The sequence below is a fragment of the Muntiacus reevesi genome, chromosome 3, assembly GCF_963930625.1.
Source record: "Muntiacus reevesi chromosome 3, mMunRee1.1, whole genome shotgun sequence".
NCBI classification, from domain to species: domain Eukaryota; kingdom Metazoa; phylum Chordata; class Mammalia; order Artiodactyla; family Cervidae; genus Muntiacus; species Muntiacus reevesi.
Window position 1 is genome coordinate 42,806,143 of NC_089251.1, and position 25,133 is coordinate 42,831,275.

General features: G+C 37.3%; 1 protein-coding gene across 5 annotated transcripts in view; it reads left to right on the top strand.

Annotated features, from left to right (window-relative positions):
* WDPCP (WD repeat containing planar cell polarity effector) overlaps positions 1 to 25,133 on the top strand; it is a 288,298-nt gene that overhangs the window by 16,218 nt on the left and 246,947 nt on the right. Inside the window, exon 1 of one of the 5 annotated variants that reach the window (XM_065929069.1) lies at positions 23,605 to 23,702. The exons of 1 other annotated variant lie outside the window; for it this stretch is intronic. Coding sequence is in view for 3 of the 4 variants with exons in the window: in XM_065929067.1 (XP_065785139.1) it covers positions 23,697 to 23,702 (6 nt within the window). In the remaining variant the exon portion in view is untranslated. Of the gene's footprint in view, positions 1 to 23,604; positions 23,703 to 25,133 lie in introns of those variants that run through there. 3 more of the 5 variants (XM_065929067.1, XM_065929072.1, XM_065929071.1) reach the window with 3 other exon arrangements.

Here is a 25,133-nt window from a genome sequence, read left to right on the forward strand (position 1 = left end):
AATAACTAATGTCAAGTAGCATAATTTGCCATTGCAGTTTCATTGTGAGCTTGAATCTCCAGGTGGTTTCTGAATTCGTTGTAAGCATTCATTTTGTTAAAGCAACAAACAATAGAGCATTGAACTGTTATGCTGGATTTGGAGATGTTCTTAGCATTTTTCCCCCAGCTTAGCATTTTTTAGGTAATGTTTAATTCAAATTAGAGAAAATACTTGAAATACCATTCTAACAACTTCCAGCAGATATTAAAGGAGTGTTAAGTTTTAGATCCATAAACTTGAATATTGGCTCTTTATACTGTAGGTATTTTGGAACTTAGAAGATTTTATACTTTTACAGTATGAAATTACTTAACCTCCTGTTAATTTTATCTATAGTGTATATAAAAGTTGTATGCATCTAGTTAAAAATAATTCACTTTAATGTTTTCCTTAATGAAATACAGTTAAACTTTTAGGCTTTTTTTGTGTAACAGTTTTGTAATCTGATTCCCTTTAATTGAAACTAGCAAAGTAATATTTGGAGAGTAACCTAATGTGCCCTTACTGTTGGCTTAGGTATCTGCTCATATAGCAATATGAGCTTTACATAGCATTGGTGTAGTGGTGACTCAGAGGTAAAGAATCAGCCTGCAATACAGGAGGCATGGATTCAATCCCTGGGTTGGGAAGATACCCTGGAGAAGGAAATGGCAACCTGCTCCAGTATCCTTGCCTGGAAAATTCCATGGACAGAGGAGCCCATGAGGTTGCAAAGAGTTGGACACGATTGAGTGTGTGCACACTGCCCTGCACTGAACATGGGTGTAGAAATATCTCTTAGAGACCCTGCTTTCAGCTCTGTGAGGTATATACCCAGTAGTGGAACTCCTGCATTATGTGGTAACTCTACTTCTAATTTTTGAGTAACTGCCATATTTCCATTAGCAGCTGCACCATTTTACATTCCCATCAACACTGCACAGGTTCTGATTTTCAGTATCCTTGCCAACACTTTTTGTTTTCTGTTTTTTTGTAGTACCCATTCTAATACTATGGAGTGGTATGTCCTTGTAGTTTTGATTAGCATTTCCTTAATGACTAGTGGTTTGAATATCTTTTCATGTGCCTATTGGCCACTCCTATATCTTCTTTAGAGAAATGTCTACTAAAATCCTTTGCCCATTTTTTAAATCTGATTCTTTGGTTTTTCTGATGTTGAGTTTTAGAACTTCTCTATATATTCTCTGTCTTAGTACCTTATCAGATATGTGGTTTGTGAATATTTTCTCCAATTGTGTGGGTTCCCTTTTTACTCTGTAGATCTCTGGATAGTTAACTTCTTCTTCTTCTTTTTTTTTTTTAAGGCGTAGTATTTTAAATAACTCTTTCAGGTAATATTCATCTTTGATACTAAGTTAAACTACACAAGTGGTAGTTTCTCAAAGGTTATTTTCAAAATGTAACCCGAAAAAAAATCATTGAATATTTCCTATTCTGTCGCATTAAAATCCGTAGGCCTTTCTTGCCCATTGAATGGATCATGTATTAATGGATGATTTTTTAAGTAATGTGTTATTTTACTAAGGGTAGTGTCCTTTGATGCTCCAGATTTAAAAATTTTCATTAACTTCAAATTGTCTGTTTTCTGTGTCATTGCTATCATACCAAAGAAATTGATGCCAGGACCAGTGTTGTGAAGCTTTTGTTCCTATGTCTTTTCTAAGACTTTTATTGTTTTAGGTCTCTTAGATTTAAGTCCTTAACCCATTTTGAGTTAATTTTTATATATGGTTTTAAGTAAGGGCCCAACTTCATTCTTTTGCCCATCGATATGGTGTTTTGCCAGTACCACTTGTTAAAAAGATTTGTCCTTTTTCCCATTGAATGGTCTTGGCACATTTGTCAAAAATTTGACATTATATGTGACAGTTTACTTCTGGGCTTTCTATTCTGTTCTGTTGTTTTATGTAGCTGTTTTTATGCTAGTGCTGCACTGTTTGAATTATTCTAGCTTTGTAATAAGTTTTGATATTAAGAACTGTCAGGGGAGTGTGTAATTTCCTCGGTTCTGTCTCGTCACAACAAAAATTTGAAGCGACAGATGTTAAAGCCCTTGAGCGCCACAGCTCTCGGACAGTGTTACAGCTCTGTGTTACAGCTCAGTTTTATTTAGAAAATAAAGGAAAATACATCCTCGAGGTGTGAGGGCATGCTGATCCGAAAGACACAAAGAGAAGAGAGAGAGCATGTGCGCGCAGGAGAGAGACCCCCAGCCCTTTGGCTCCTCTTTTTATATGTTTTTTCCTCCCCCTGAGCTTTCCCTATGTAAATTGGGCTAGCCAGGAGTGCTGTTTGTTCTTCCTAAGGTCCTCACTCCGGTCCTCCTACCTTCCTTTGTTCTATTTTTGCGAGCTTTTCCCTTCCTTGTCTTTCAGCCACCACCATTCTGGACTCTTTTTTCCTATTCTAACTACCTAACAGAACTATGCAGAGAAGTCAGTGGCACCACACTCCAGTACTCTTTTGCTTGGAAAATCCCATGGACGGAGGAGCCCGGCAGGCTTCAGTCCATGGGGTCGCTAGGAGTCGGACATGACTAGCAACTTGACTTTCACTTTTCACTTTCGTGCATTGGAGAAGGAAATGGCAACCTACTCCAGTGTTCTTGCCTAGAGAATCCCAGGGATGGGGGAGCCTGGTGGGCTGCCGTCTATGGGGTCGCACAGAGTTGGACACGACTGAAGCGACTTAGCAGTAGCAGCAACAGAACTATGAGCCTTTCAGTTTTTTTTTTTTTTTTTTCCATTTGTTTTGGCCATTTGGGGTTTCTAGAGATTCCATTTAAAATTTAAGTTGAGTTTTTCTATTAATATTTCAGCAAAATATGTCATTGGGATTTTGACAGTGACCTCGGGTGGCTTCGGCCTGCAGTGGCTTGGAACAGGGCTTGGGTTCCCAGGTGAAGGCTGGGCTGGGTCATAGCAGTGAAAGTACCAGATACTAGCCACTAGACCAGAGGTCAGTGACAAGGGCCCTGGCCCTTTGGCTTTGCAGAAAAGAATTCCTACAAAGATGGAAAGCAGTGAAACAAGTGAAGTATTTAAGAGGAAAAAAGAATACAGTACCTGTGGATAGACACAAGGGTCGACTGAGAGAGAGAGGAGAGAGAGAGAGGAGAGAAAGAGAAGAGAGAGAGAAAGAGAGAGAGGGTAGAGAGCGGGGGGAGAGAGAGGGGGGAGAGAAAGGGGGGAGGGAGAGAGAGAGAGGAAAGAAGGGGGGGAGGAGAGAGAGAGGAGAGAAAGAGAGGGGGGGAGCAGAGAGAGAGAGAGAGAAGATAGAAGATAGAGAGAGAGAAGAGAGAGAGAGAGAGGAGAGAGAGAGAGAGAGAGAGAGACTGAGTCATGCCCTCGATGCACATGCATCTCTTAGCTGAGGTGGATTTTACTGAAAAGGCATCTGAGTAGAACATCCCTTGACATAACTCTCCTTTGGCCTCCAAGGAGTGTTTTCTGTGCTTGTGTGGTTAGGAGGTCTCCTGACTTCAGGAATGAGAAGTATGTGTTCTGTGCAGGGTTTAGCCTCCTCCCTTAATTGTCCTACTTTTCTTGTCTTGGAGTTTCAGTCAATAGAGAATGAACCTCCAGTTGCTTTACCCTCAGGGCAGGGGAATCCATCTACCTCCTACCTTAATGGGGATTGTGTTGAATCTGTAGTACCCAAAGGTTGTTTTGGGTAGTATTGACATTGCCTATATTAAATCTTCCAACCCATGACCATGAGATGTGTTTCCATTTATTTGTCTTCTTTCATTTCTTTCAGCATTGTTGTTTCATTGAACGTGTCTTTCACTTTCTTAATTCCTAAGTATTGTTTTTTATGCCTTTGTAAATGGCATTGATTTTGTAATTTCCTTTTCAGATTCTTCATTGCTGATGTGTTGAAATACAAATAATTTTTGCCTGTTGACTTTGTATCTTGTTACTTTGCTGAATTCATTTATTCTGACAGTTTTCTATTCTGGAGTGTTTAGAGTTTTCTCCATATAAGATCATATTTGCAAACAGATTATTTTATTTCTTCCTTTCCGATTTGGATGCTTTTTATTTCATTTTCATACCTAATTGCTCTGGCTAGAACTTCTAGTACTATGTTGAATAGAAATGGTAAAAGTGGGCATGCTTACCTTGCTTCTGATTTTAGAGGGAAAGCTTTTAGTCTTGCACTATTGAGTGTATTTGCTGTGGGTTTTCCATATACAACTTTTTTATCTGAAATAGCTTCCTTTTATTTCTACTTTGTTGAGTGTTTTTATAATTCAAGGGTTTTGAAATTTGTCATACTTTTCTGCATCAATTGAGATGATTATGTGCTTTTTTTCTTTATTACATAAATGTGCATTACATCAGTCAAACAATCCTTGCATTCCAGTAATAAGTCCTACTTTGTCCTGGTGTTATCCTTTTAATATTCTGTTGAATTCTGTTTGCTAGTGTTTTGTAACGGTTTTCATATGAATATTCATGACAGATACTGGTCTGTAGTTTTCTTGTAGTGTCTCTGCATGGGTTTATTTTCAGGGTTATGCTAGCCTCATTGAATTTGTTAAGAAGTGTTCACTTTTCTTCAGTTTTGGGGAAGGATTAGTACTTTCTTCAATTTTGAGAAGGATTAGTATTAGTTCTTCAAGTGTTTGGTGAATTAACCTTTGAATCTGTCAGGTCCAGGACTTCTTTATTGGGAGATTTTATTATTGATTCAATCTACTTACTAGTTATAGGTCTGTTCAGATTTTCTGTTTCTTCATGAGTGAGTCTTGGTAGGTTTGTGTGTTTTTAGGCATTTGTCTGTTTCATTTAAGTGACTGATTTTTTGGTGTATGATTATTCCCAGTAGTCTCTTATAGTATGTTTTATTTCTGAAAAATTGGTAGTTATGTCCTCAGCTTCATTTCTGATTTTAATAATTTGGTCTTTCCTCCTTTTTGTCAATTTTGTTGACTTTTTAAAAAACCCGACTTTTGTTTTTATTGACTTTTTTCGATTATTTTCCTGTTTTTTAAACATTTGCCTCTGTTCTAATCTTTATTATTTCTTCCCTTTGCTAGCTTTGGGTTTAGAGAGGTTTTGTTCTTTTTCTGGTTCCTTCAGTTGTAAAATTAAGTTGTTGATTTGAAATGTACCTTGTGTTTTAATGTAAACATTTATAACTATAAATTCCCCCCAGCACTGCTTTTGCTGCAACCCATATGTTTTAGTGTGTTGTATCTTCATTTTCATTTGTCTTTAAGTATTTTCTAACTTTGGTTGTGATTTTTTTCCTTTGAAGTATTGGTTACTTAAAGTGTATTATTTCTGCAATTTTTTGACTTTTCCAGTTTGACTCTTGTTACTGATTTCTAACTTTATTTCATTGTGGCCAGAAAATATACTTTGTATGAGCTACATCTTTTAAAGCCTTTTGAGTTTTAATTTGTAGCATAATATATAGTGGGTCTTAGAAGATGTTCTGTGTATACTTGAAGAATGTATATGCCATTATTGTTGGGTTGAGTGTTTTGTATATGTCTGTTAGATTTGGATGGTTTGTTGCATTTAGTTTTCAATTTCTTAGTTACATTCTTTCTCATTGTTCTATACATTATTGTGAGCGGGATATTGAAGTCCTCAACCCTATTTTAGAAGTGTCTGTTTCTCTCTCCAGTTCTGTCAATTCTTGCTTCATATATTTTAATGGTCTATCATTAGTGTGTAAATGTTTATAATTGTATCTTATTGTGTGGAAGCTTTTTTTTTTAAACATATATCTTTGACTCTTGTAACCTTTTTTGTTTTAAAGTATGTTTTGTCTGACATTAGTATAACTGCCACTGTTTTCTTATATTTACATTTAAAATAATTACTGATAAGGAGATTATTGGATCACAATAAACTGTGGAAAATTCTGACAGAGATGGGAATACCAGACCACCTGACCTGCCTCTTGAGAAACCTGTATGCAGGTCAGGAAGCAACGGTTAAAACTGGACATGGAACTACAGACTGGTTCCAAAAAGGAAAAGGAGTACGTCAAGGCAGTATATTGTCACCCTACTTATTTAACTTAAATGCAGAGGACATCATGAGAAACGCTGGACTGGAGGAAGCACAAGCTGGAATGAAGACTGCTGGGAGTAATATCAATAACCTCAGACATGCAGTTGCTGCTGCTGCTAAGTCACTTCAGTTGTGTCTGACTCTGTGAGACCCCATAGACGGCATCCCACCAGGTTCCCCCATCCCTGGGATTCTCCAGGCAAGAACACTGGAGTGGGTTGCCATTTCCTTCTCCAGTGCATGAAAGTGAAAAGTGAAAGTGAATTTGCTCAGTTGTGTCCAACTCTTAGCGACCCAGAGGATTGCAGCCTACCAGGCTCCTCCGTCCGTGGATTTTCCAGGCAAGAGCACTGGAGTGGGTTGCCATCGCCTTCTCCATTCATTTCATCTATCAGGACTCCCTTGAATATTTCTTGTAGAACAGGTCTAGTGGTCATGAATACCTTGTACTTTTGTTTATCTGGAAATGTCTGAATTTCCCCTTCACTTTTGAAGGACAGTTTGGTTAGAAATAGGATTCTTGGGTGACAGTTTTTTCTTTATCATGTTGAATGTCTTCTGGCCTCCAAAATTTCTGATGAGAAGTCTACATATAATCTTACTGAGGATCCCTTCAGTGTGATGACTCACTTGCTGCTTTTAAGATTCTCCCTTTTAAAAGTTTCATTATAATATGTCTCAGTCTGGATCGTATGAATTCATCTCAGTTGGCATTTGTTGAATTTCATGGATGTTAATTTCATGTTTTTATTTAAATTTGGGGAGTTTTCAGTCATTATTTCTTCAAATATTTTCTGCCTTTTCCTCCTGTATTCTGCCTCTAGGCCTTACATGATGCATTTATTAGTCTACTTAATGGTGTTCCATAGGTCCCTTAGACTGTGTTTACTTTTTTTAAAAACTTTTTTCTTTCTTTTTGTGAACTTTAATAATTTCCATTGTCTGATTTTCCAGTTCAGTGATTTTTCTGCCTTCTTGCTGAAGTCTGCCTTTGACTCCACCTGCTGAATTTTTCCTTGTAGTTACTATACTTTACAGCATCATTATTTTCGATTTATTTTAGATTGTGTTTCTTTTTATTGATGCTCTTATTTTGTTCACACATTGTTTTCATGAATTTGTCTACATTTTTCTTTGATTTTTTCAGCATATTTAAGACGGTTTTTTTTTTTTTTTTTTTTTTTTTTTTTTTTTTTTTTAGTTGGAGGCTAATTACTTCACAACATTTCAGTGGGTTTTGTCATACATTGACATGAATCAGCCATGGAGTTACATGTAATCCCCATCCCGATCCCCCCTGCCACCTCTCTCTCCACCCGATTTCTCTGGGTCTTCCCAGTGCACCAGGCCCGAGCACTTGTCTCATGCATCCAACCTGGGCTGGTGATCTGTTTCACTATAGATAATATACATGCTGTTCTTTCGAAACATCCCACCCTCACGTTCTCCCCCAGAGTTCAAAAGTCTGTTCTGTATTTCTGTGTCTCTTTTTCTGTTTTGCATGTAGGGTTATCATTACCATCTTTCTAAATTCCATATATATGTGTTAGTATGCTGTAATGTTCTTTATCTTTCTGGCTTACTTCACTCTGTATAATGGGCTCCAGTTTCATCCATCTCATTAGAACTGATTCAAATGAATTCTTTTTAATGGCTGAGTAATATTCCATGGTGTATATGTACCACAGCTTCCTTATCCATTCGTCTGCTGATGGGCATCTAGGTTGCTCCCATGTCCGGGGTATTATAAACAGTGCTGTGATGAACATTGGGGTGCACGTGTCTCTTTCAGATCTGGTTTCCTTAGTGTGTATGCCCAGAAGTGGTATTGCTGGGTCATATGGCAGTTCTATTTCCAGTTTTTTAAGAAATCTCCACACTGGTTTCCATAGTGGCTGTACTAGTTTGCATTCCCACCAACAGTGTAAGAGGGTTCCCTTTTCTCCACACCCTCTCCAGCATTTATTGCTTGTAGACTTTTGGATAGCAGTCATCCTGACTGGCGTGTAATGGTACCTCATTGTAGTTTTGATTTGCATTTCTCTAATAATGAGTGATGTTGAGCATCTTTTCATGTGTTTGTTAGTCATCTGTATGTCTTCTTTGGAGAAATGTCTGTTTAGTTCTTTGGCCCATTTTTTGATTGGGTCATTTATTTTTCTGGAATTGAGCTTCAGGAGTTGCTTGTATATGTTTGAGATTAATCCTTTGTCTGTTTCTTCATTTGCTATTATTTTCTCCCATTCTGAGGGCTGTCTTTTCACCTTACTTATAGTTTCCTTTGTAGTGCAAAAGCTTTTAAGTTTCATTAGGTCCCATTTATTTTTGCTTTTATTTCCAATATTCTGGGAGGTGGGTCATAGAAGATCTTGCTGTGATTTATGTCGGAGAGTGTTTTGCCTATGTTCTCCTCTAGGAATTTTATAGTTTCTGCTCTTACATTTAGATCTTTAATCCATTTTGAGTTTATTTTTGTGTATGGTGTTAGAAAGTGTTCTAGTTTCATTCTTTTACAAGTGGTTGGCCAGTTTTCCCAGCACCACTTGTTAAAGAGGTTGTCTTTTTTCCATTGTATATCCTTACCTGCTTTGTCAAAGATAAGGTGTCCATAGGTTCGTGGATTTATCTCAGGGCTTTCTATTCTGTTCCCTTGATCTATATTTCTGTCTTTGTGCCAGTACCATACTGTCTTGATGACTGTGGCTTTGTAGTAGAGTCTGAGGTCAGTCAGGTTGATTCCTCCAGTTCCATTCTTCTTTCTCAAGATTACTTTGGCTATTCGAGGTTTTTGTATTTCCATACAAATTGTGAAATTATTTGTTCTAGTTCTGTGAAAAATACCGTTGGTAGCTTGATAGGGATTGCATTGAATCTATAGATTGCTTTGGGTAGAATAGCCATTTTGACAATATTGATTCTTCCAATCCATGAACATGGTATGTTTCTCCATCTGTTTGTGTCCTCTTTGATTTCTTTCATCAGTGTTTTATAGTTTTCTATGTATAGGTCTTTCGTTTCTTTAGGTAGATATACTCCTAAGTATTTTATTCTTTTTGTTGCAGTGGTGAATGGTATTGTTTCCTTAATTTCTCTTTCTGTTTTTTCATTGTTAGTATATAGGAATGCAAGGGATTTCTGTGTGTTAATTTTATATCCTGCAACTTTACTATATTCATTGATTAGCTCTAGTAATTTTCTGGTAGAGTCTTTAGGGTTTTCTATGTAGGGGATCATGTCATCTGCAAACAGCGAGAGTTTCACTTCTTCTTTTCCTATCTGGATTCCTTTTACTTCTTTTTCTGCTCTGATTGCTGTGGCCAAAACTTCCAACACTATGTTGAATAGTAGTGGTGAGAGTGGGCACCCTTGTCTTGTTCCTGATTTCAGGGGAAATGCTTTCAATTTTTCACCATTGAGGGTGATGCTTGTTGTGGGTTTGTCATATATAGCTTTTATTATGTTGCGGTATGTTCCTTCTATTCCTGCTTTCTGGAGAGTTTTAATCATAAATGAGTGTTGAATTTTGTCAAAGGCTTTCTCTGCATCTATTGAGATAATCATATGGTTTTTATCTTCCAATTTGTTAATGTGGTGTATTACATTGATTGATTTGTGGATATTAAAGAATTCTTGCATTCCTGGGATAAAGCCCACTTGGTCATGGTGTATGATTTTTTTAGTATGTTGTTGGATTCTGTTTGCTAGAATTTTGTTAAGGATTTTTGCATCTATGTTCATCAGTGATATTGGCCTGTATTTTTCTTTTTTTGTGGCATCTTTGTCTGGTTTTGGAATTAGGGTGATGGTGGCCTCATAGAATGAGTTTGGAAGTTTACCTTCTTCTGCAATTTTCTGGAAGAGTTTGAGTAAGATAGGTGTTAGCTCTTCTCTAAATTCTTGGTAGAATTCAGCTGTGAAGCCATCAGGTCCCGGGCTTTTGTTTGCTGGAAGATTTCTGATTACAGTTTTGATTTCCTTGTTTGTGATGGTTCTGTTAAGATCTTCTATTTCTTCCTGGTTCAGTTTTGGAAAGTTATACTTTTCTAAGAATTTGTCCATTTCATCCAAGTTGTCCATTTTATTGGCATAGAGCTGCTGGTAGTAGTCTCTTATGATCCTTTGTATTTCAGTGTTGTCTGTTGTGATCTCTCCATTTTCATTTCTAATTTTGTTAATTTGGTTCTTCTCTCTTTGTTTCTTAATGAGTCTTGCTAATGGTTTGTCAATTTTGTTTATTTTTTCAAAAAACCAGCTTTAGGCTTTGTTGATTTTTGCTATGGTCTCTTTAGTTTCTTTTGCATTTATTTCTGCCCTAATTATTAAGATTTCTTTCCTTCTGCTAACCCTGGGGTTCTTCATTTATTCCTTCTCTAATTGCTTAAGTGTAGAGTTAGGTTATTTATTTGGCTTTTTTCTTGTTTCTTGATGTAAGCCTGTAATGCTATGAACCTTCCCCTTAGCACTGCTTTTACAGTGTCCCATAGGTTTTGAATTGTTGTGTTTTCATTTTCATTCATTTCTATACATATTTTGATTTCTTTTTTGATTTATCCTATTATTTGTTGGTTATTCAGAAGTGTGTTATTTAGCCTCCATACGTTTGAATTTTTAACAATTTTTTTCCTGTAATTGAGATCTAATCTTACTGCACTGTGGTCAGAAAAGATGACTAGAATGATTTCAATTTTTTTGAATTTTCCAAGACCAGATTTGTGGCCCAGGATGTGATCTATTCTGGAGAAGGTTCCGTGTGCACTTGAGAAAAAGGTGAAGTTGATTGTTTTGGGGTGAAATGTCCTATAGATATCAATTAGGTCTAGCTGGTCCATTGTGTCACTTAAGATTTGTGTTTCCTTGTTAATTTTCTGTTTAGTTGATCTGTCCATAGTTATGAGTGGGGTATTAAAGTCTCCCACTATTTTTGTGTTACTATTGATTTCCTCTTTCATACTCGTTAGCGTTTGCCGTACATATTGCGGTGCTCCTATGTTGGGTGCATATATATTTATAATTGTTATATCTTCTTTTTGGATTGATCCTTTGATCATTATGTAGTGTCCTTCTTTGTCTCTTTTCACATCCTTTATTTGAAAGTCTATTTTATCTGATATGAGTATTGCGACTCCTGCTTTCTTTTGGTCTCCGTTTGCGTGAAATATTTTTTTCCAGCCCTTCACTTTTAGTCTGTATGTGTCTCTTGTTTTGAGGTGGGTCTCTTGTAGACAGCATATATAGGGGTCTTGTTTTTGTATCCATTCAGCTAATCTTTGTCTTTTGGTTGGGGCATTCAACCCATTTACATTTAAGGTAATTATTGATAGGTGTGGTCCCGTTGCCATTTACTTTGTTGTTTTGGGTTCACGTTTATACAACCTTTCTGCATTTCCTGTCTAGGAGAAGATCCTTTAGCATTTGTTGAAGAGCTGGTTTGGTGGTGCTGAATTCTCTCAGCTTTTGCTTGTCTGTAAAGCTTTTGAATTCTCCTTCATATCTGAATGAGATCCTTGCTGGGTACAGTAATCTAGGTTGTAGGTTATTCTCTTTCATTACTTTAAGTATGTCCTGCCATTCCCTTCTGGCCTGGAGGGTTTCTATTGATAGATCAGCTGTTATCCTTATGGGAATCCCTTTGTGTGTTATTTGTTGTTTCTCCCTTGCTGCTTTTAATATTTGTTCTTTGTGTTTGATCTTTGTTAATTTGATTGATATGTATCTTGGGGTGTTTAGCCTTGGGTTTATCCTGTTTGGGACTCTCTGGGTTTCTTGGACTTGGGTGGCTATTTCCTTCCGCATTTTAGGGAAGTTTTCAGCTATTATCTCCTCGAGTATTTTCTCATGGCCTTTCTTTTTGTCTTCTTCTTCTGGGACTCCTATGATTCGAATGTTGGGCGTTTCACATTGTCACAGAGGTCCCTGAGGTTGTCCTCATTTCCTTTGATCCTTTTTTCTTTTTTCATCTCTGCTTCATTTATTTCTACCATTTTATCTTCTACCTCACTTATCCTATCTTCTGTCTCTGTTATTCTACTCGTGGTTCCCTCCAGAGTGTTTTTGATCTCGTTCATTGCATTATTCATTTTTAATTGACTCTTTTTTATTTCTTCTAGGTCTTTATTAAACATTTCTTGCATCTTTTCAATCTTTGTCTCCAGGCTATTTATCTGTAACTCCATTTTGTTTTCAAGATTTTGGATCATTTTTATTATCATTATTCTAAATTCTTTTTCAGGTAGATTCCCTATCTCCTCCTCTTTTGTTTGACTTGGTGGATATTTCCTTTACCTGTTGGGTATTTCTCTGCCTTTTCATCTTGTTTAGATTGCTGTGTCTGGAGTGGGCTTTCTGTAATCTGGTGGTCTGTGGTTCCTTTTTACTGTGGAGGTTTTTCCCAGTGGGTGGGGTTGGACGATTGGCTTGTCAAGGTTTCCTGGTTAGGGAACCTTGCGTCGATGTTCTGGTGCATGGAACTTGATTTCTTCTCTCTGGAGTGCAATGGAGTGCCCAGTAATGAGTTTTGAGATGGATCTATGTGTTAGGTGTGACCTTGGGCAGCCTGTATGTTGACGTTCAGGGCTATGTTCCTGCATTGCTGGAGAATTTGTGTGGTATGTCTTGCTCTAAAACTTATTGGCTCTTGGGTGGTGGTTGGTTTCAGTGTAGGTATGGAGGCTTTTGGATGGTCTCTTATTACTTAAAGATCCATGTAGTCAGGAGTTTTCTGGTGTTCTCAGGTTTTGGGCTTAAGTCTCCTGCCTCTGGATTTCAATTTTATTCTTCCAGTAGTCTCAGAACTTCTTCAACTATACAGCACTCCTTTCGAAGACAATGCATTGCTTTTCTGGGTGCCTGATGACCTCAGCTCGTGATCAGAAGTTGTTTTGTGAAGTTTGCTCTGCGTTCAGTTATTCTTTTGATGAATTTGTAGGAGAGAAAGTGATCTCTCCATCCTATTCCTCCACCATCTTGGCTCCTTCCTGGTCAAGACGGTTGTTTTAAAGTCATCTAGTATGTCTACCATTACGTCTTTCAGGGGTGGTTTCTCTTGATTTATATTTTTCTTGCTTTAAATGGGCCAAACTTTCCCTCTTTCTCTGTATGCCTTGTGGTTTTTCGTTGAGCACTGGACATTTGACTCTGATAGTGTAACTCTGGAAATGAGATTGTCTGCCTCTCCCAGGATTTGCTGTTTTTGTATTTTGATTGTTGTGACCTGTCTATGTTGAAAATCAGATTAAGGTGTAAATTTATTGTCTATTCAGATTTTTTTTTGTACCTTTCTCTTGACATATGTGGTCACTTTCTAATTTTTCTTGTATATCAGAGGTTTATGAATATCCTAGTCTTTAATATTTGATTCCTAAAAGAAGAAATGGGGGAAAAAATGTAAGAGGGGTGAAAAAGGGCACTGCCTCTTTATTTTTTTTAATTAATTTATTTATTTATGGTTGCCTGGGTCTTTGTTGCTGCTTGTGGATTTTCTCTCATTGCGTGAGCAGGGGCTACTTTTTCTTGAGATGCAAGGACTTCTCACTGTGGTGGTTTCTCTTGTGGACCACAGGCTCTAGTGCATGGGTTTTGGTAGTAGTGGTGCATGGGCTTAGTTGCTCTGTGGCATGTGGAATCCTCCTGGAGCAGGGATTGAACCCATGTCGCCTGCCCTGGCAGGCGGACTCTCATCCACTGTACCACCAGGGATGTCTGGGGTGTGTGTGTATACTAAGTTGCTTCATTTGTGTCTGACTTTGTGTGACTGCATGGACTATAGCCAGCCAGGCTCCTCTGTCCCTGGGATTTCCCAGGCAGGAATGCTGGAGTGGGTTGCCATGACCTCCTCCAGGGAATCTTCCTGACTCAGTGATCGAACCTGCGTCTCTTGTGTCTCCTGCATTGGCAGGTGGATTCCTTACCACTAGTGCCACCTGGGAAGCCTGGGGCCCTGCCTGTTTATATCTTTGGGAAGTCACTTTAGCCAGAGGGAGAGGGGCTTGCATCAGTGAGAGAAGGTGCAGCAACATTGACTGCCCACTTGTTTGTCTGAGAAGGAGTAATTAGTGATCGGATCACAGATGCCCAATATTTGAAGGATAGAGTTCTTTTACTCCACCTAGCCCCCATAAGCCGTGTGTAAATGGCTCCATGAACATGTACACAGCTGCCTGCTATGTGGCTAGGGGATGGTAGCTGCTAGTGACTAAAATTAACTGATATTGTATATTTAAAGTTTTCCCTGGAAGTTGGAAGCCTTCAGCTGACTCCAGAGTTCCTTGTATTAGACAGATTTTGCTAATGTAATTGTCATCCAGGTAGGGAGACAGATTGATTTCTGGTGTCTCCTACTCTTCTATTTTCCTAGAATCCTCTTCACATAAATATTTTTAAATTGGAGGATTGTCCAGGGCTAAGGAGTGATCAGTTGACTTAGCTAATAAAAAGAAAAGTTTGGGTTCTTACTCTTTTTTAAATGCAGGAATAATGTTACGTATCTTGGAAATTATTTGGTTGATTTGAATGACATGCACAACAATTTTTGAAACTATTCTTAAATAACTTTTAAAATGAATACAGAGTAATTTGAAGATGATTATTACATTCACTTCAGTGAGTCTTAAACAGAATTTCCAAAGTCAAATTTAGTCATGAAAGAAATTAAGGTGCTTGTAATTTTACTTAAAATGTGATCACAATGAATAGTGCTTTACTATTATTTATTATTATTAATTTATTTTATTTGGCCATGCTGCATGGCATGCAGTATCTTAGTTCCCTGACCAGGGATTGAACCCCTCTTGCCTGCATTAGGAGCATGGTGTCTTAGCCACTGGACTGCCAGGGAAGTCCTGGTATTTTATTATTTCATACACACATGATTTACATACATCCCAGCGTATTTAACTATAAAGTATTTGGCTGGAATTTTCAGGAATTATGAAGTACAGACTATTTTAACAAGATGAAAGTTGTGGTCATGTGAATGTCATGTAATCAAGTTGCCAAGAGTAGTTAAGAAGTAGAATGGACTGGAGTCAGCTACTGACACCTCCTCTTTCAATTTTGTGTAAAATAAGATAAAATATTACCTATCAGAATTCTATCTTATTTTTTATTGAAGTATAGACAATTTACAATGTTTTTAGCTTCTGGTATACAGCGAAATGATTCTTTTTCAGATTCTTTTCCACTATAGTTACTACAAGATACTGAATATAGTTCCTTGTTCTATGCATTAGGACCTTGTTGTTTATCTATTTTATATATAGTGGTTTGTATCTGCTAATCCCAAACTCCTAATTTATCTCTTCTTCCCTCCCTTCCCTTTTGGTAACCGTAGGTTTGTTTTCTACATCTGTGACTCTGTTTTGTAAATAAGTTCATTTATATAATTTTTAGATTCCACATGTAAATGATATCATATTTTTTCTATGACTTACTTCACTGCATATGATCATCTCTAGGTCCAGTCATGTTGCATGTTGCTACCAGTGACATTGTTTCACTATCTTTTATGGCTAATATTCCATTGTGTGTGTATATATATATATATCACATCTTCTTTATTCATTCATCTGATGATTGACATTTAAGTTGATTTCATGTCTTGCATATTGTAAACAGTTGTGCTGTGAACACTGGGGTGAATGTATCTTTTTGAATTAGAATTTTCTCTGGATATATGACGAGGAGTGGGATTGCAGGATCATATGGTAACTCTATTTTTAGTTTTTTAAGGAATCTCCATATTGTTCTCCATAATGGCTGCACTAGTTTACATTCCTGCCAACAGTGTAGGATGGTTCCTTTTTTTCCCATACCCTCTCCACCATTTATCATTTGTAGACTTTTTGATGATAGCTATTTTGACTGGTATGAAGTGATACCTCATTATAGTTTTGATTTTGGATTTCTCGATTAGTTAGCCATGGTGAACATCTTTTCATGTGCTTTTTGGCCGTCTGTATGTCTTCTTTGGAGAAATGTCTGTTTATATACTCTGCCTAGTTTTTGATTGTTGTTGTCGTTATTGAGCTGTATGAGCTATTTGAATATTTTGGAAATTAAGCCCTTGTTGGTTATATCATTTGCAGATATTCTTCCCATTCTGTAGATTGTCTTTTTATTTTGTTTATGTTTTTTTTCTTCTAAGACTTGATTAGATCCCACTTGTTTATTTTGGGATCTATTTATTTGTTTATTACTTGTTTATTTTTTCCCTGTTACCTTGGGAGAATGACCTAAGAAACGACTTGTTTATTTTGGGATCTATTTATTTGTTTATTACTTGTTTATTTTTTCCCTGTTACCTTGGGAGAATGACCTAAGAAACGACTGCTACATTGTATGTCAGAGAATGTTTTGCCTCTCTTCTCTCCTAGAAGTTTTGTGGTGTAGTGTCTTACATTTAAGTTTTGAAGCCATTTTAAGTTGATTTCTGCGTATGATGTGAGAGTGTTCAACTTCATTGATTTACATGCATTTGGTCAGCTTTCCCAGCAATGCCTGTTGAACAGACTTTTTTCCTTCATTGTCTATTCTTGCCTCTTTTGTCAAAGATTAGTTGACTGTAGGTGTGTGGGTTTATCTCTGGGCTCCCTATTCTGTTCTATTTACTCTCAGGATTCCCTTTGATAATAGTTTCCAGGAGTATGAGTTACCTAACCTTGAGTTTTAACCTTTAAGTAAGAGAAGTAAAGTTTATAGGTTTTAACTCTACTACCTAGCTCTATGACCCTGCATAAGTGTCTTGGTTTCTTTTAATTGATACAGTGGGTAGTAATACAGCATGACCATGAAGTCTAGAAACATAGTGTAACAATTCCCCTCTTATGGAAATCCAGTTAAATCAGGAGGCGTATAGGAATGTTCATAGGCACTGCTTCTAACTTGAAGCATCCATTTGTCTGTCAGTAAGAGAATGTTGAAAATGAATGGGCCGTAACAACACATCTGAACATAACTGGATATAAAAAATATAATGTTGAGTGAAAAAAGTAAATCATAGCACATGCAGTATGATCCTAATTTCATAATTTTAAATATGTAAAGATCCTATTATTTAGAGTTTCATACACATCTGGTAAAACCATGATTAATTCTGAATTCAAGATAGTATTTGCCTGAAGTAGAGAGTAGGGGAGGATACACTGGTGTCTTCAGTATTGGTAATTGTCTTCTGCTTCTTAAGATGTGTGGATGGATGAATATTTGTTTCATTATTCATTTTTATGTTTTATTATATGTTTACTATATTTAAAATATACATTATGCCTTTATGACTTTTTGTATGATTTATAAAAAATGCACAGTAATTTAGAGCTTTTTATATGCTTATGGAACAGCAACTTTGAAAAGAATAGAATTCTCTCTCAAGTCTTTTAAACCATTTGAAGGAATTTTCATTTTTGCAGATCCCATTCATGTTTTCATGGCACTTCATGGCAAATAGATGAGGAAACAATGGAAACAGTGTGAGAGTGTTGAGAGTGAGAGTTACTGTTTTGGGGGAGCTGCAAAAATCACTGCAGATGGTGACTGCAGCCATGAAATTAAAAGACGTTTGCTCCTTGGAAGAACAGTTATGACCAACCTAGACAGCATATTAAAAAACAGAGACATTACTTTGGCGGCACAGGTCTGTCTATTCAAGGCTATGGTTTTTCCAGTAGTCATGTATGGATGTGAGAGTTGGACTATAAAGAAAGCTGAGCACTGAAGAATTGATGCTTTTGAACTATGGTGTTGGAGAAGACTCTTGAGAGTCCCTTGGACTGCAAGGAGAACCAACCAGTTCATCCTAAAGGAAACAGTCCTGAATATTTATTGGAAGGACTGATGTTGCAGCTGTAACTACAATACTTCGGCCACCTAATGCAAAGAACTGACTCATTTGAGAAGACCCTGATGCTGGGAAAGATTGAGAGCATGGGGAGAAGGGGACGTCAGAGGATGAGATGGTTAGATGGCATCACCGACTTAATGGACAGGAGTTTGGGTATCCTCTGGGAGCTGGTGATGGACAGGGAGGCCTATTGTGCTGCAGTTCATTGGGTCGCAAAGAGTCGGACAGACTGAAAGACTGAACTGAACTGATACATTTCCCCTCATCCTGTACATACCTTCCCTCTCCTAACACAGCTTCATATGCCAACCAGTCTGGTTTTTACTTTGTACTTTTTATTTACTTATTTATTGCCTGCCAGTCTAGTTTTTTGTTTCTACTGTTTATGTATTTATTGGCCGCTTCATGCAGGATCTTAGTTTACTGACCAGGGATCAAACTATGCCCCCTGGCAGTGGAAGCACAGGGTATTAACCACTGGACTGCCAGGGAAATCCCAGCTCCTCCTTTTATTTTTTTCTTTTTAGCGAAGGAATTGCAAGTGTTTCGTTCCCTGATTACCTGTATCTTCTGTCCATCTTGACTACAAATTGTATATCCCTGGTCTCCTCTCCCTTGGATTTTTTTTTTTTTTTTTTTGGAACAGCTCATAGAACTCAGGGAAACAGCTACTTACATGTACCAATTTTATCATATAATAAAGGATGAAATAAAGGACACAGGTAGCCAGATGAAGGGATACATAGGGCAAGTTCTGAGAGGGTCCTGAGTATAGGATCTTGTCTCTGTGAAATTGGGGAGCATCACCATTCTGGTACCTAGATGTGTTTACTAGCATAGTCTGGAAGCTCTCTAAATCCCATAATACTGAAATTTTTATGGAGGCTTTGTCTTATACATGTGATCAGTTATTAACTTAATTTACAGCTCCTTTCCTCTGTTTATTGAATAGGGGGTGGGGATGGAAATTCCAAACTTCCAATCATAGTTTGGTCTCTCCAGTGACCAGCCCAATCCAAAAGCCATCCAGAAGCCTACTCAGGGTTGCCTTATCAGAGCCAAAGACACTTCTGTCATCCAGAGAATTCCAAGGGATTTCAGAGTCCTCTTTCAGGAACTGGGGTCAGAGATCAAATATGCAAATAAAAGGTGCTCTCAGTGCTCTTATCACTTAGGAAATTTAAGAGTTTTAGGAGCTTTCTGCTGGAAACTGGGGTCAAAGACTAACTATGAGGACAAAAAGATTCTCCTGGCACCCCTGTTTATAGGGCTTTTATGAGCTCTGTGTCAGAATTTGGGGCAGAGACCAGTGTAATAAGTCTTTCAGCTTTTCTTCCTGCTCTAACCTGTCTGATGTATCCATAGTTCCTCAGAGAGAGACATAGAGATTCGGAGGATTAGATTGACCTCGGAGATTTTCACTGTTTTGTTTGAATAGTGTTTCTTCTACCAATCCTGTCCCTCTGCTTCCCCTTGCCTGGTGTAGATAGGATGCTTAGCGATCTCCAGACTATGTCAGTACCCATTCCCAGCCAATATGTGGTATGTGGTGGTGGGGCAGTTGGAAAGGAATTATTCAAAACACATGTTCTTTTCATGGCATATCCTGTGACTAGCTCTTCTTGGAGTAGGTTTGGTAGAGCAGGCAGTTTCCCTACATGGCTACTGTGAACATCATTGGCACTATGTATCTGCATCCTGATTTTGTCATCCTGCTAGATTAGAGCTCTGGTCTGTCTGTAGGCAGTGTAAGCTAAGTAATTCATTTTCTGAGCTCTTTTTAGAATATTAATATTGTGATATTTGTTTTATTTTAAATCGTGGTCATGCTAAAAATTGATATAAAACTGGGACAAGGATTTTCAGTAATTTAATACCTTGTATTCTTGAAAAATATTGTGAAACATGACTGTTAATTAAGTCTGGCTTATTAATTTGGCCTGATTAAGAGGTATAAATTACCAGTGTATTTCCTCCTATTTTTCAGTTCTTATGGCATCATCATTTAGTGCGTTCCTTAAAAAGAGTTATTTAGCACTTCTGTGAATATCTGTGTGGACTGGATTGTTTGCAGTTAGCATTTTTCAGAAGCAAAAACCAGACTTCCCACAATGTACAGTTTGCTTTTGAAAATTTTGTACATTGAGTATCACTTGTTCCTGTGTACTTGTTATTTAATGTGACTGAAATATTAATAACTAATTGTTTAAAGTGCAGTATTTCAGTTAATTCCATGTATAATTAAAAAATTTAAATACATTAACATTTCACAACATAGTCTGTGACTGGGATTAGGACTATTTGTGTTTGCTGTTCAAATACTCAGTATAATATTTGATATTTGGATAAAATGCTATTTTTCATATCAAGTATATTTATTTAAAATTGTAGAGGGAATATGCCTGAGAGCTTGAAAAATTTGTATTTAGCATAAAATTACTTGATTCTTCAGCGATATGATTCTTCAGAGATAAAAAGAACAGTTTTGGGGAATCTCACAGGCTTATATGACTTAGATTTAGCAGGTTTGCATCCTTTAATGATATGTTTCTTTTTCTGTCATACATAAAACATTTGATCTCTTGGTCATGCTTGAAAGTGGGATAAAGGGAGGGAATAGTGAGATGAACTAGCTTCTCAGTTCTTTTCTAGAGAATGTAAAACTATCCCATTTCGCTTAAGCAGACTCTCCTCAAATGATTAGCTTTATTTCACAAGAGGAAATGCATCTTTGTTTTAAAATACAATACTTTCCTTGTACATTATGTGAATTAAGTGTGTTGACATTTAAAAAGCTGTCTAACTGGACCAACTATTTACAACAAGCCCGGGCCAGTCAGAACTACTTTGGGAAGGGCATATAGACTTACTGATTTGAAACCACTACAAGGCAAGATTATTCTAGAGACATGAAGTCTGGGTTTTGGCTTCAGGAAATATCACTTTGGAAATTACTGTGTAGGTAGGATTAAATGTAAAAGTGAAACATGCGTGTATGAATTAAGTTTCATACTAAATAGGACTCATTGCCAGGGGAATTTTTAAAAAGCATTTAATTATCATTATTTCAAATTACTTTAAGAATGTTTGAAGTTGAGTTGTAGGGCTCCCTTACAGTGAGGGCTTTAAAAGAACATGGCCTTTTCTGGTGAAAAATTGATTTTATTATTGTAAGTCTGTTATGAGAAAGCTATTAACTAGTGGATATTTAAGCTATGTTTAGTTGAAAAAATAGAATTACCTAACTATGTGCGAGTTAAAAAATAAACTCTTGATGCCAGACTATGAATTGTGCTCTTCATTGTAATAAACAACTAGGTAAAGAGTTAAAATATGGGAGTATATGATCATGACTTTTATACACATATAAATGAACTTGTGTCAAAGATTTTTTTAACTCTTGTTGCTGTTTAGTCACTAAGTCGTGTCTGACTCTTATGCAACCCCATGAACCCCAGGAGCCTGGCCCACCAGGCTCCTCTGTCCATTGGGTTTCCCAGGCAAGAGTACTGGAGTGGATTGCCATTTCCTTCTCCAGGGGATCTTCCTGACTGAGCCACCTGGGGAGCCCTTATTTAACTCACTAGTTATAATATTGTTGCCAGTTCAAAGTAGACATAGTCAAATGAGTAATGCTGATTTACAAGTACAATGCAAAATAGGCAAAGCTGATTAGTATCCACTTAGTGATCACGGCCAGTTTGCATGTCTGTGGCCAGAAATCATTTCTTTTATTATATATATAAGTTTTCTACAAGTTAACTTTCTCTCTCTACAGAGTTATAAAAAAGGCCTATCCAAGGGGAATTCCCTGGTTGTCCAGTGGTTAGGACCCAGTGCTTTCACTGCAATGACCCCAGGTTCTGTCCCTGATAGGAAACTACAATCCTGAAAGCTATGCAGGGCAGGCCTCCCACAAAAATCCTAGTCTGTGAAATACAAATGGCCTCCCCAGTCAAGGTACTGATTGACTTTCAGTCTTTCACAACTTTACTCTACTGTTCATATTAACTTGATTTTAGTAGTCACAAGAGAGCAATTGTTTCCTGTCCCTCCACTTATTTTAGTTATGTAAATTCTGTGAGGGCAAACACCCCAAAATGCATTAATCTATAAAGCAATAGAATGATGATCTGGGTGTAAATACAAAAGCTGAATGGTAAAAACCTGTGTCCTGGTTCAGATAGTAGAAGAAAAGAGGGTTTTATAAATCTAATCTTATTTTAATTGTATTGGAGGAACCAGTTAGTTGAAGGAAGCCAGCAGTGAATACTTTTGAAAAATCAAGAATCCTCTTCTAATGAAATTAATTCCTCCTTGCCTTATTTGTTTTATAAATGAGAGCTTTGTGTTCTTGATTTTAAGTTGGGTATAACTTTAACTCCAAAATAATTAGAGGTACTGAACCATGAAAGAACCAAGCACAGCATATTACTTTTACAAAATCCTCACAGTGTATGATTTTGCTCTTGATGTTTTACCCCTCACCAATCGTTTATACTTTCTATTTTATAATTAATAATAATACATCAGAACTAACTTTCAGTTGCATATCCTTTCTCATTCTGGGGGAATACCAAGTGTGTGGTAAGGTAGGCTCTACCCCACCCCTGGCAGTTAGACTGTGAACCCGTCAGATCTGTCCAGGACACCAACTTCTGATGGAGTGGGAGAGTTCAATTAGGGCTTTCCTAATGGCTCAGCATTAAAGAATCCACCTGCAATGCAGGAACAAAGCCTTGATCCCTAAGTTGGGAAGATTCCCTGAAGAAGGAAATGGCAACTCACTCCAGCATTCTTGCCTGGGAGATCCCATGGACAAAGGAGCCTACTGGACGGCTATAGTCCATGGGGTTGCAAAGAATCAGACACGACTTAGTGACTAAAAACAACACAGACAAGATGTTAAATTATATTAGATGACTCAGGAATAGTTGAGAGTTTGGCAGTATGGGTGGAGAGTGGGGAAGAGTATTCCATGGGTTTCAAGGGTTATGGGACCTGAGTTCCATAGCATTTTCATCATACCTTGTCTCCTTTGGTTTCTCTGGAGTCTGATTTTCTAGGCTTCCATTGACTCTGTGACCCACTTGATTTTCTTGCACTGTTTCTTTTCTGCTGAAATGAACTGGAGTTGTTTTCTGTTGTTTATAAAGCAAACAAATAAGAACCAAAACAAAAGTCTAACTAGTAAAAGAAACAACCAAATACAGGGTTATGTTTCTAGGTATATGATCATTATCAAGTGTACAAAGATCAAAGTGAAGTGTACATATTTTATGTGGGAAAAATAACAGTGCTGAAATAATTTAGGTTGCTGAATTATAACCTAATAGACCTTATGAATCAGTTTATGGAATAATAGTGATAGCCATGAATATTATCATTTTGAAGTTGTGTAATCCATCTTTTACCTATGGTCACATGTCCAAGAATATCCTTTCAATGTTTAAAAATTTTCTGGCATCTTAAAATATGAGCTGCTTCTGATAATGGTGAAGTAGCTTGTATTGAACTAATCTTCCTGCAGAAAAATATTATAAATTCTGGACAAAATACAAAACTGCTATGGCTCTCTGGAGGCACTGGAGAATGACCATAGCAGGAAGAAATTGAAGAGTCAACACTTGGAAAGAGAGAATAACATGGCATAAATGAAAATGAGATTTTGTTGCCAGCAGACTTGCACTACAAGAAATGCTAAGGGGAGTTCCTCAGGCTGAAGGGAAATGATGCCAAATGGAAACTAGGGTCTTTGGAGGAATGAGTAGAACCCGAAATGGAAAATAATGTTGGTAAGTATATTTATTTTCCCCAGTTTCTTTAAGATACATTTGACTGTGTAGGTGAAAATTATAACATTGTATTGTGATATTTATATCATGTGTAAATAGAATACATACAATGATTGAAGTATAATGTTGAGAGAAGGCAGTTGCAAGATTCTTGCATTTAATATGAAGTGGTACAATATTAACTCTCACTAGACTGTGAAAGTAGCAATATATATTGTTATCCTCAGAACAACCACTGAGGTACTGCTAAAATATGCGTGAGGTCAGCAGTTTTCAGTATCCTGCCATATAGCCAAATGTAAATTTCAAAGAGTTACAAATTTATGTAACTGATTAGATATTCAGACATCAGGTCATTTTTAAATGGTAGAGTTGAAAATACCAGTAGCCTGTAAAAGGAACTGAAATAATGTAGGATTCTCTGATAAATAATACTGAGTGCTATGGGTCAAACATTGTGTTACATTCCTTGTTCATTACAGCAACTTAACTGGGTAGTTACTATTGTTACTTTTTATCATGAGGAAACCAAGGCATGGTGATGTTAAATGATTTGTCTAAGGTTTCCTAGCTAGTAAGTAGCAGAGCCAAGTTTGAACCCAGGATGCCTGACTTTTGGGTTTGTGCTCCTAACTTTTGTATTATACTAATTCAGAAAATGAAACCTTAATTAAGCCTAATTAATATCCTGCCACTCAACATTCTGTGTCTCAATGGAAATTTTCTGATCTTTAGGCATTTCTCCAAGTTTTTTTTTAATTTTTTTATTTAATTATTCACTTAGTTTTTTAGCCTCACAGTATGCCTTTCATTGATCAGTTAGTTCAGTTCAGTTCAGTCGCTCAGTCGTGTCTGACTCTTTGCGACCCCATGAACCGCAGCACGCCAGGCCTCCCTGTCCATCACCAGTTCTCGGAGTTTACCCAAACTCGTGTCCATTGAGTCGGTGATGCCATCTAACCATCTCATCCTCTGTCGTCCCCTTCTCCTCCTGCCTTCAATCTTTCCCAACATCAGGGTCTTTTAAAATGAGTCAGCTCTTCACATCAGGTGGCCCAAGTATTGGAGTTTCAGCTTCAACATCAGTCCTTCCAATGAACACCCAGGACTGATCTACTTTAGGATGGACTGGTTGGATCTCCTTGCAGTCCAAGGGACTCTCAAGAATCTTCTTCAACACCACAGTTCAAAAGCATCAGTTCTTCAGTGCTCAACTCTCACATCTATACATGACTACTGGAAAAACCATAGCCTTGACTAGACAGACCTTTGTTGACAAAGTAATGTCTCTGCTTTTTAATATGCTATCTAGGTTGGTCATAACTTTCCTTCCAAGGAGTCTTTTAATTTCATGACTGCAGTCACCATCTGCAGTGATTTTGGAGCCCCGAAAAATAAAGTCAGCCACTGTTTCCCCATCTATTTGCCATG